We start from the raw sequence: 13175 nt of genomic DNA, 5'->3' as shown, positions 1-13175 counted from the left end.
AATCTTCGTACTAATGAGGGATCGGGCGACACCTTCCAATAATTTGAATCTGAATTGCAAGAAATGGGCGGAATTCACTAAACAAGCGCGTGCAGCATTATGTAATGAATCCCTCCGACTATTTAGGCATATATATGTATTTTGCCTTCAATTCCTTGAGCATCTATCTAAATTTCGATTTGTCTAATGCTGGTGTTCTTTTGTCGTTTTCATTTGTAGAAAATTACGACTTTGTCCGCACTGAACATTTCGTTGTGCTCAGTTCTAATCAAAAATCTTCGACACACCTTTTGTTTTCTAAAAACATATAATAGTTTTTATCAAACAAAATACATGATTGTTTTCAAATCCAAAATCCACAATGTAGTTCCCAGTCATACACTCTACAACAGGCCCATGGGGCATGTACCGCTTACATGGATGTTTCACTTTCCGCTTCAAAAAATTTAAATTATTATTTTGTTTCATTTTCCCCAAAAGATGAGGAATTACAAAATCATACACTGTTGTGCTATGTATTATGTGCACATTTATGATATGGACTATAGTGCAGCCTACTTTTAAATGACCATTCTGGTATAGACTATAGGGAATCTCGATCGGTTTGGGTGGTGTTAGCAGCCATGATGTAAACACTGGTCATCTTAGAAACCTACCAAACGAATAAAACATCGACCTACTTCGGATTTTTATCAATCGGCTCATAAGCTACAAAATTTACACCACTTAACATTAATGACGAGTTCTTTATTCTTTATTTGGCATTACTACATCTAGCTCGTATGGAAAGGTTTTATCAATCTCTGTATTTTTTTTGTAAAATCTTCATCCATACAGATGATATAATTTTCACATATTGGGCCATGTACCTCTGCAGACTTTGGTCTACATAAAGTTGGTTTCTCTTCACCCAAGGATGTTTAAAAACAAAATCAGGTCAAACTTCGTTGCAACAAGAGAAGTTTCGATTTCAATGATTACATCTATAAGATATCTTCCTTATTCGACCTCGCCTCTAAAACCTTAGGACGGTGAAACCTACCGTTTACTGCTAATTGGATTCCCTTCATGAAAGGATGCTTCTGACAAAGTTTCAGTGACAATTAAATCTTGCGAGTCCCTTAAACGACGTGAAAATTCCTTTTTTTCACCTAAGGATGCTTCAGACAAAATTTGGACAAAATTCTGCAATTCGTACAGAAAAAGAAAGATTTTAAAGAATTTGTTAAATTTTCTGCTCCGCCCTTCCCCCAATCATTGTCGACTGTCCAGTCATATATTTTCCAAATGTTCTGAATGATATGTTGATGATCAAAACTGAGAGGAAATAATAACTGACGAGAAATGGTGGCAATTGTAAATAATGGGCCGATAGCAGTTTTGTTTTTCTTACCGTGGTCTGTTTCGTAGATGACCCATTCCACCCCTCCGACAAATGGTGATCCTGACAAGATCCGTGACAACATCAAACACACATGGTTGTTTGTGTTGATAGCTAAAGTAGAACATTCAGGAATGTTCATACACCATCTGGCACACTGCAGTTCCGTATTCGCCGAGAAAGTTCCGACGATATTTTGATCGCAATCACAAACACGATTATTTGCTTTCAATCTAAAAGATGAACTATTATGGACCAAATGAAGGCAGCATGCAATGGAAGCTAGCTTGAAATATTTAAGCACAGGGTTTTGGTGGTAAGCCATTACGCAATTTCAGTTGTTTTGACAAATACACGCATTTATAAATTTCCACTTTTTAAACAAAATTTGTGGTTTGAGATTTTTATAAGACAGAAACTCATTCGACGAAAAGAATGAGAACCGTACATGTCTCTCCCTTTACCGCCGAAAGATATCTGGACGGAATTAGATATCGACAGTATGTCACAAAAATAATTAATCGATCAGCCTATTAGGATGTGGAATATACTGTGCTTTCGTATACCAAAGACTTTGTATACAGCTCAATCGCTGGTTCAACCATGGTCTCCAGTAAACAAGTTTAATCTTTGTAAATGTATTGTCAAAATATCACTTACCTCGGCTTTTATGTCTATTAATGATAAAAAAGAGAGGACAACATTTTGATTACGTTGTTTGATATGAGGTAATATTTGTTGATGCACGTACATAGACTTGGTGGTGCATGTTTGTCGGCTGGCTGATTGCGGTGTGAAATTCAGTTAAATTTTGTGGTGAACGTTTATTTGTCAGCTGTTTCCGGTCTGTGATATTAAGTTAGATTTGGCGGTGTGCGTTTATTGACTGGCTATTTCCGGGTGAGATATTCAGTTAGATTTGATGGTGTACGTTCGTTGACTGGCTGTTTCCGGGTGTGATATTAAGTTAGATTTGGTGGTGCAGTTTGTTGGCTGGCTGTTTCCGGTGTGTGATATTAAGTTAAATTTGATGGTGAACGTTTGTTGGCTGGCTGTTTCCGGTGTGTGATATTCAGTTAGATTTGGTGGTGCACGTTTGTTGGCTGGCTGTTTCCGGTCTGTGATATTAAGTTAGATTTGGTGGTGCATGTTTGTTGGCCTGTTGTTTCCGGTCTGTGATATTAAGTTAGATTTGATAGTGTACGTTTGTTGAATGGCTGTTTCCGGTCTGTGATATTAAGTAAGATTTGATGGTGTACGTTTGTTGGCTGGCTGTTTCCGGTCTGTAATATTAAGTTAGATTTGATGGTAAACATTTGTTGGCTGGCTGTTTCCGGTGTGTGATATTAAGTTAGATTTGGTGGAGTTCGTTTGTTTGCCGGCTTTTTCCATCGTATAATACGAAGCTAGACCCTTGCAGACTAGTCTCGTGTTTATTACCTTGAACTATTTTTTGAGGATATGACATTTCCTGAATCGACATAGAGATACTCAGCACACAGGTGTCAGAGATAATGCAGAAGCACATTGTTTTATTTCACTGTTTAAAGGTCAACCAATGAATATTTACTTATAGCTTATGCCAATTTTGTTTCTTTCGAAATTTTACAGTTTTAATGAAATATACCTGTTGTCCTGTAAACACGGAATAACATTGATGGTATGAGAGACAAACATGCCTATCATTAAAGTATACGTTAAGGTTTTAAATGTATAGAAATCACTACTGGGACTCCTAAAAGGCAATACCTTCATCATTTCCTAATTTCGGAAAAATATTTTCAAAACGCACTGCATAACATATTCACTCTTAATGTATCACGTACAGGTAACACATTGTGACAATATAAAAATTGTTGGGAGAATTGCTTATAGACAAGATAAACAGAATTACTTTCTGGGCAACTCCGCGTGCTTCAAAAGCAAATTATTGTAACCTATGACCCCGTTAAGGGATTCATACGATACTGAAGATCCTATATACCAAATTCCATACTTTCCTTGCATATCAAATATATCCCATAATATCCCGGTCGCCATATCAGACACAGAGTACCTTGGAAAGTAGTCCCACACTATCTGTTTCTCAAGATTTAGTACTCGAGCCTGATGCACGCTCCTGATGTGTTCCCGTAACATTCTTCTAGCGATTTTTTTGTCTGGTCTGGACTGTGGCATTTGATAAAATATGGAAGACTGTATTTTCTTCCCGTCAGTACCTCCAGGATATACGCCGCTTGAGTAATTAGTACCAACGATATCATTCAAAGACGCATACGAGTCACGAAATCCCCAGGCAAAATTGTCAATTTTACCCTTTATATTGTCAGCATAGTAACCTGTGGGAGCCCCACTTCGTCTCCCGTATGTCGTATCAGCTAGAGTTGTAATGAAATAGTAACCGAAAGTCTTTTGAAATAGTGAGTTTTCTTCATCGTTAAACGCTATCACGTTTGACAATGATTTCATAGTTGGCGTCAAAATCAGAAAGTCAAATTTTTCAAGACGCCAAAACTTGCAGTCCTTATAGATTATTCGGAACCCCTTTCGTGATCGTATGATTCCAATAACCTGACTATTTAGTCTGACATCTAGATTGTTCTGTCGTGTCATTTCCTTCCAAAGAAACTGAAAACCCTTGCTGACGATTTTGATGTTGCTCTCTCCATTAGTTCGTTGCAACAACCCTAACAGGAAGTTAGGCGTCAACCACATCATTGCATATAATGCCGAAATCTCGTCCACGTGACCATAGCCTTGCATCGTCGCAGCAGGTAAGAAAAGCGCCTTTAAGATCTCGATGTCGTGTTCTTGTAAGAATTTCAAGAAATTCTTATCCGTAGCATCTAATACGGTACGATTTGGGCGTGGCATTAACATCCCCTCATATTCTCCGAACAGTGATCTATGTATGCCAATGTATTTTTGAACAGCTGACTGGAAAAATATACCTTCAGTACCATTGGCCAGGTCTGGTTTCAACTTTCGGGCTTCTAGAGCGTAGTACTGAGATGTCGTAAGTGGTACTGAAAAATAATACAACAATATATAAGGATTATCTAAACACTGAATAGTACGACCGGGAGAATATATTCCTCTCATTTCAATCATTATCATGATTTTTCACACGTTAGATAAAAGATACTGTAAAACGATATATTTCGTCGGTCTCAAATTTCGAGGTTTTTTTGCTAGAACTTGATTTAGTAATAAATTTTTTCTCAAGAAATCGATTAGCACTGAAGTTCATGTGAACTTCGAAGTGTTTATAATTTCGTGGACATGTGAATTCATGAATTCAGTTTTGAGGATAAAACAAGATTTCAGTAACAGACTAACTAATGTATGTTACCGCTCCCGCCATCTTTCTCAACTCACCCGTTCATATCATCTCTATATTCCCTTATCTCTACCCACCCGTTCATATCATCTATATATTCCCCTATCTCTACCCAGCCGTCCATATCATATCCACTTATCTCTACCCATCCGTACATATTCATATCTATATCTCTACCCAGCCACCCATTGGATATCTGCTATCTCTCCACTCACCTTTACCCGCCGGGGTATCAACCCACATGTCTGGACCAGGCATAGGTAGGATGTCTCCAGCGTCATGTTCTCGGATTAAATCGTATATTTTCTCGTAGTCTGGCTGCCCGTAGCATGTCCCGAACTCCTGCGGAACACCTCGGTGATATATAGTTCTCGATTTTCCACCTACGTCTTTTCCTTGCTCGAACACAACGACATTTTTAAATCCAGCTTTCTGAAAAAGTCATCATTAGAATAATTTTAAACAAGATTCTATAATATTATCGACAACTTATCGTAAACATCATATTTTATGTTTGAATTCGCGTAATAAGACTTATTGTGGCAGTAAAGAATGACATCACCATAATATTGTATGGTTTGTTACTCTGAGAGAAATACACACACCTTAAGTTTATAAGCCATATGAATGCCAGATGGTCCTCCTCCAACGATTGCTATTTTGTCCTTCAGTGACTTAGGACCTGGGATCTTTCCAGAAGTCTTCGCTACTTTTTCAATGTGAACTAAAAAAAAATCCGTAGAAAAATGTCATTTGTACGTGAGTGGCAGAGTTGACACATGTGAAACTGTTTGTACTGACTTAGGACCTCGGATCTTTCCAGAAGTCTTCGCTACTTTTTCAATGTGAACTAAAAAAAAAAATCCGTAGAAAAATGTCATTTGTACGTGAGTGGCAGAGTTGACACATGTGAAACTGTTTGTACTGACTTAGGACCTCGGATCTTTCCAGAAGTCTTCGCTAATTTTTCAATGTGAACTAAAAAAAAAATCCGTAGAAAAATGTCATTTGTACGTGAGTGGCAGAGTTGACACGTGTGAAACTGTTTGTACTGACTTAGGACCTCGGATCTTTCCAGAAGTCTTCGCTACTTTTTCAATGTGAACTAAAAAAAAAATCCGTAGAAAAATGTCATTTGTACGTGAGTGGCAGAGTTGACACGTGTGAAACTGTTTGTACTGACTTAGGACCTCGGATCTTTCCAGAAGTCTTTGCTACTTTTTCAATGTGAACTAAAAAAAAAAATCCGTAGAAAAATGTCATTTGTACGTGAGTGGCAGAGTTGACACGTGTGAAACTGTTTGTACTGACTTAGGACCTCGGATCTTTCCAGAAGTCTTTGCTACTTTTTCAATGTGAACTAAAAAAAAAAATCCGTAGAAAAATGTCATTTGTACGTGAGTGGCAGAGTTGACACGTGTGAAACTGTTTGTATTGACTGTAAAAAAACTGTAAGCTATCACAGCTTTTACCTACATAATACTTTCATGTATATCACATTGTTATATGTGATACTGGTAGTATGTACATATACTATTGTATATGAAATGATGACTAGAACTACACGATGCAGCGATGTTAGGAGGCAAACGTTGTATTATTATTACAAATGAAATAAACTCAAAGTATTAATCAGGCATTAACAAATCTAGAACTACACTATTTCAATATCAAACTACCTAAATATTCATGGTGGAGTCCCCATATCTAAATCTCGTTAAAACAATTATTGTACGACTTTTGTGAAAATTTCGCAAAAAATATCAAAGTTATGTGATAAACAGCATCTTACATTCGTTTCCAGTTTATCCAATTTTTACTGACCTTGTCATAATATTGTTTCTATTTTTCACTAGATTCTAGGCGAAACGAATAAAAAATCTTAAAGTATTTTTTTCTAATCTGACACGAAACGAAACAGAAAGAAAATTCACTATAATTAGCATTTGTGTTTATCCGGACACGTGAATTTAAAATTACATGTTAGGTAACCGCAAAACGCTTCAGTTCCGCTTTATAGTCTGTTGACTTCAAAGAATACACGATATTATTGTTAGTCGGTTTTTGAAGTCTGTATATAAATTTGTTTTTAGTCCGCATCTAATAGACTTGTATCTCACAAGACCATAATCTATGGGGCGAACTTTTTGACCAATCCACTTTCCATCCTGAACTTTTAAAAATGAAATTGTAGGAAAGCAAAAGAAACACTTAACATATAAACAATAACAGTTCGCAAACTCAGGTTATGTTTAAAGAACCTGAAGTAAAAGTTCACACATATGACTTATCTAACAACACAATAATCGTGATTAGCAACGACACGTTGCTATGTGACAAAAATCAAAATGTTTATTAATAATTCAATTTTCAATAACAAAAAAATAAGTCAATTGATAACAAAGACAAAAATTATTGATTGTATATAAACACCTACCTAGTAATCGGTCTAGGGGATGCTGCGATTGTCCATTCCCAACCTTAGAAAAATTAACAGGTGATTATAATTAATTAAAAATCAATAATCTATTAAGAAATTGTATCGATCAATATTTGGCAGATGTCAGTCAAAGTTAGATTGTTATATTAAAAAGATGCACTTGTAGTTTACTGAAAGTTGTAATTTGTAAAAAAAAAAAAAAAAAAAAAAAAAAAAAAAAAAAAAAAAAAAAAAAAAAAAAAAAAAAAAAAAAAAAAAAAAAAAAAAAAATTAAAGTGACACAATTCGCTAGCATCACTTTACAAATGTTACATATGTCATTGCCGGATACAAAGATAAATGTTGTCTCTTGGTCAATATGAATCATTTACAGCCAGTAGACACAGGAGTTTTAAATATATCATTTAATGCCCACGGGCATGAAACATGTGGTCCATGTACAACTAATCACATAAGAGGTGTTTAAAATACAGTTATTGTTATTTAATGTTCGTTAACGTATCAGTGCTGTGGACATCAGTTCTATTAAAATAATCAATAACAGTTTTGATATAATATTTTTAATTTTTTTTCTGAAAGCCTAGGGCATAAGCAAGCTTGTCATGAATAAGCCTTTTTTCAAACTCTTAAATGTTTCCCAATATTGACGTCACGTAATATTGGACATTATGATGTCAATAGTTGCCCGATAGTGTGGCAAATTAAATATAGAAAATGATGTCACATATATTTTACAAGCAAACGTTTGTTGATGTCTCTCGTTTAACTTTTTTGTCTGAAGTATGAAGCTCTGTTCAACTGAAAATTGTTTGATATTATAATGTAACATAAGATATCTCTATGTCAGTGACGAAAAGAAAACATTGTTAAAGAATTTACAAACTTATTTTTCTGTCAGAAAAAAAAACGTTCAAAATTTCATAAAAAAAGGTTTATACTTACATGTACGACAGCGCACAAAAAAAGCGGTAATCCCCATAGCCATGTCATTTTGTCTGTTGTAAGACTAAAGGGTCGTGTGCAACACGGTGTGCTTTCATAAAAAGTACATTTTAAATATGGAGGATCAACGAGAACAAATGTGAAATTTACTGTAAATGGTGTTAATTTTGTATGGAAGCTCGGCAAGAACAAGTCAAAACTTTACTGTAAATGGTGTTATTTTTGTATGGAGGCTCCGCGAAAACAATCATAATCTTTACTGTAAACGTTATCTTTATATGGAGACTCGGCGAGAACAAGTCAAAACTTTACGGTGAATGCTGTTATTTTTGTATTTGAGACTCGGTGAAAGCATGTCAAAACTTAACTGTAAATATTGTTATTTTTGTATGAGGGCTCGGCGAGAACAAATGTAAACTTTACTGTAAATGTTATTTTTGGCAGCTTCTGTTTATTCGCCATTTTCGATAAATTAAAAAATGTGCTCTGATCTACATACACTACCTAAGCTGATAGTTATCTATTGGTTAATGTAAGGAATGTGAACAAATCTTGTCAGTAAAAACCATTTTTAGTAGTAATTCAATTGCTAGAAAGATCCAATTTGAGAAAAGGACAATCGCTAAGATTTATCTGGTTCATAAAGACTCTGGTAATTTTGATGTTTTTCGTTTTGAATGTTTTGAAGCATGAACTATCCGGTTGGAGGTTGTTCTTTAACACGTGGAAAATTGGTATTCGATGCGAATTATTGACTTGGCTTTTTTAAAAACAAAAAATTAAAAATTTTTCTAATTATAATAATCCAAACTCCAATCCCATCAAATTAGGGCAAAATATGAACAACTGAAAGACTTACACGGAGACTTATGAAAAAAGTACAAGGAGAATAAGACCAGGTGTTCCGGAAGAGTAAGCGTCTTCTGCTTCATCGACGACACCCGCCATGAAACATCACGCTCTCAAATGAGAACAAGGTATACAATAACGGAACCAACAGGAAAACTAACGAGCATCAAACAAGTCCAACTTCATGTCGCATAAAGATATTTTTTCTCAATGAGATCACTATGGCTACCAGAAAACTTTCCCATAATTTTCATCAACCTGTGTGATGTCGAGTGAGTCCAAAGAAATACAAACTAAACGCCTTTGATGAGTTCCTTTATTACATATACAAAGTTCCCAGTTCCTAAAGCCATGGTTCACAATCATCACAAACACAGTGTAGGGGTTCTTGGTTGCATCTAGCTTGCGCCCCAACCAGCGGTAAAAAACTGAAAAATACAGAAATTAACCTGTCCTTAGTACATATTTCAACAAAATTAATAAACTTCAAACGTTTAAACCGTATTAAAGTTACCTCATGTATATAAATCCGCAAGTCTGTTTCCTTTGGACTTTCACGTAAACATATCCCATATCATTTTTCCACGATGTACAAAGAATAATGTTTTTTAGAACATTACTAAATTAATACAATATATGTACACCCACTTCATTCCAAAAGTATCATATGTTTGTTGGTTGAGCTTATCGGCCCGTCAACAGCCAGTGTCATTTTCAGGTGTGGATCCTTGTACACTGTCGTACCTGGTGACTACTGTACTGTATAACATACAGAAGGCCAGTCATTTGCCATCCAGAAAAAATGTACAAAACGTCTTACCCAAGAACATAACCACGTCAGCAAATCGTAAAGATAAATAAACAAATAAATAAAAACAACTAAAAAAAAGATAATTTCATTGTATTGCCGACATTTTTATGTGAGAATTTTATCTTGTACTTCTATAATTTGGACTGATATTTATATTTTAAGGCAAAGCTCCGTTTGGTTTCTATTCGATGATGTTAAGATTTGTTTCCATGTCATCTACAGGCTTCCGTAGGCTGATATTACTTTTAACAATATATTACAACGTAGATACCGGAACATCGACCAACTCGAACCGATTTATTTGAACTTGACACGTGATCAATCGCTTCACAGTGGTTGAACAGTTATAAATCAACATCTACAATTTTGTACCATAGTTGTTGTAGGGTCGGTGTATAATCATCTTTTTGTTTAACAGGTATAGCATGGATTCAGTTACATGTTGTCGGAGGATTCCATGAACGAATAAACAATTCTGTTATTTACGATGTCACGGTTACGTGACAGGTACGCATGACGTCAACACTTAGAATAATGACATCATCACTTTATCTTAGTTGCGGTTATGATTGATTTAATGGCGTCAGATAATTGATAATATTAAAACATTAAGTATTATCAATCAACAATTAATACCAGGCATACACCGAATGTCCGGGTTGTGTTTTAAGAAATGGTGTGAGTCAGATAGTCTTGTATGAATTTTTAGTTTTGTTTTTATGTATGTTTATTCAGCATATTGTGTATACCAACCTCGATATTTCAAGGAAAACAATCACTTTCAATCACCACTTCTTGAACATATCATGGCAAAATCTAAAGCACAAGCGAAGTAATTGAACTGGTTCCAGAAGAAAAATCTGACCAATCACGGGAGGATACAGTTCTTTTGAAGATAACGAAGGAATGACACCCATCTGTCGATTTCGAAATAACGAGGTTCGACTGTTTGTTAATTTCTATACTACATATATGGGTTCTTGCCGGTTGCCACACATTTGCATATCTTACGAAAATTAGTATTCATGAAAAGGAACGTTTTGCTAAAAAATATATCGATTACATGCAAATTTTATATCCATTTATGACCTCCTTGCGTGGAAATAAGAGGGAAATATGACAATCAGGGTCGCTAAATATTTAACATACATATTAGTCATCACAACTGCTTTTGCTTAAGCGTAATAGATAAAATAATAATAAAAAACAAACAAACAAAAATAAATAAATATAAGCAACATTTGATATATTTACATTCTAGATATTTCAGGAGTAACGTAGCGTCATGGCAATATTGAAAGTTCCCTGTGTGACACCCATGGAGACAAGTCGAGTATCGAGGATAAAAGATGTATGATGGAAGCTCAACATGGCTGGTCACTTATTCGGTTTTTAACGATTTGATGTTTAAGTTTTAACCAGTTTCTGCAAACATTCTTTAAAAAATGTTCAAGGAATATTTCTTGTGTAATTTGCATAATTGATCGCTGAATCCGTTGTGTTCTATGATAGCATTTGTTCATTAACACCTTGGAATATAGGCTGTGAATGGGGGATGGAGGTGCTGTCAATGATTGTTAACATCCTCAATACTCCAGAAGTTACGATCACTTTCCCCCTCCGCACCCCTGAAACATGTTACGGCAAAATCGAAAGTTCAAGCGAAGTGACTTCCCGGAGAAACAAACTGACCGATCACAGGCTTCTACACTCCTTTTGGAGGTTACAGACGATCGACACACTTCAAAGCCATTACGATATACCGTTACGCGACCCCGAGATTCGATTGATTTACACCAACGGATCAAGCTAGTCTATTCGTTGTTGCCCACAACAGCATAAGGTAGCACAGGGAATCTTCAAGTCTACCACAAGATGTTCCATATATGCGAAGAACAAAAGTGATTGAGATCATGGAAAAGTGAATTCCTAATGATACATTGTAAGTTTGTACCCGTTAACCCAACCTGTCTCTAATCACCATTAATTCAAATTATAAGGACATTTCCAGGTAATCTATTACAACAAAACCAATTATTCACATATCTACCATCCGAAAGCCGACACAAGTCGTCGGTGTTCAAAGTCCATGATGAAAATTTAAATCTATTTGTGTAATGTTTTATCAGTGAGAAAAAAATGCATTCATGGACTACGAAGTTAAAAATTCTCCGATCTATCAGGTTTGCGAGTTCAGCTTTCGGTTACTGCCATACCAATTCACGCTATAAGAGTTATCTCCCTTTAATTACGTACGGTCGATGCAAATCTCGAAACCACGATGGGCAGATACTAATCTTCTCATACCACAGGGATATTAATATGGTGAGACTAAACCTGTTGTCCACCTTGTATCACGACATGTTGTATTGAACTTTACTTGAGATATTCACTCTGGGCGCTGACAGTGCACTCTTAGGCAGTGCTTTTTGCAGGATTTTTTGAAGGTGAGCCCAGAACGACAATTTCAAAATTTGGACGAGTCCCAATATTTAGGGATATATTAGGGTCTTAAAAATTTGAACGAGTCTCACTAGAAAATCACGTGTTAAGGACTCAAATATTTTTGAGTTCAAAACCTCAATGTTAGGTAAGACCAAACGTTTAATGTTAAGAGTTTTGAATAAGGAAAAAGCAATTTGTCATTTTGGACAGACCAACGTGTCCAGTCTGTGGTGGTCGTTATTTTTCTCGAGAGTTGGTGTGTTATATTTACATTCTCGGGCCGAAGCTCCCGTTGGTAATATTTTTGTTAAGAAAAACACATTTTTCCTATCGAACATGTGCCATACCAAAATAAAATACATTTATTACAGTTTTGCCAGTTAAACATAAATTCATTGATAAAAGTGTCATTTTTCACAAGTGAAAAAAAAACGCTTTTGCAGACTTACATCAATGAAAAGAGAAAAGACAAATTATGTTCTAAACTTCACAAATCATAAAGCCATGTAAATAAAAACGACAAATTTCAAGAGTGTTCGTGTCATCAACAGCGACATCTTCATGTAGGTTGACGCCATATTTCCAGCCGCGTAGGAACTGGTCACAAGTTTAGCTCCCTCTGAACTTTTTACAGCAAATTTTATCTATTAATATCATGAATAATAACATTTTCTTCGTGAATATAAAAATAAATTTAGATTGCGATGCACTCTTTTGTTTATATATTTTTGATAATTAAAAAAAGACTATATTTTGTTGGGTACTGTGAAGTAATTTTAATGTATGAGTTGTGTCTGCGAAAAGCATAGTCAGCTTCGTCCTTTTATATCGGTCCTAAATATGCCAGTAATTTGGCTATTTTGCCTGTGAAAATGTAATAAATAGAATATTTAATACTGTCTTCAATGATAACAAATATATTTCATTCGTGTGTCTAATATTGTTTGTATCTATCAATCGTGCGCAC

General features: G+C 35.4%; 1 protein-coding gene across 1 annotated transcript; it reads right to left on the bottom strand.

Moving 5' to 3' along the window:
* Window positions 1-3271: 3271 nt before the first annotated feature.
* On the bottom strand, window positions 3272-5407 carry LOC132555000 (uncharacterized). Its single transcript, XM_060219334.1, has 3 exons — window positions 5327-5407; window positions 4937-5153; window positions 3272-4407 (listed from the first exon to the last, which is right to left on the bottom strand). Exons 1-3 carry the CDS (start codon window positions 5342-5344, stop codon window positions 3272-3274), a joined length of 1371 nt encoding a protein of 456 aa, XP_060075317.1. The 5' UTR covers window positions 5345-5407.
* Window positions 5408-13175: the final 7768 nt, after the last annotated feature.

Source organism: Ylistrum balloti, unplaced genomic scaffold, assembly GCF_031769215.1.
Source record: "Ylistrum balloti isolate Yb309-2 unplaced genomic scaffold, AGI_CSIRO_Ybal_v1 Utg369646, whole genome shotgun sequence".
NCBI classification, from domain to species: domain Eukaryota; kingdom Metazoa; phylum Mollusca; class Bivalvia; order Pectinida; family Pectinidae; genus Ylistrum; species Ylistrum balloti.
The sequence above is the reverse complement of the archived record's forward strand: the minus strand, read 5'-3'. Positions and strand labels throughout refer to the sequence as shown.

Bases quoted from the DNA above. Each gene is read 5' to 3' on its own strand.
- LOC132555000 (XM_060219334.1), bottom strand. The intron at 4,408-4,936 runs GTGAGTGGAGAG...ATTATTTTTCAG, and splicing joins TGATACCCCGGCGGGTAAAG to TACCACTTACGACATCTCAG.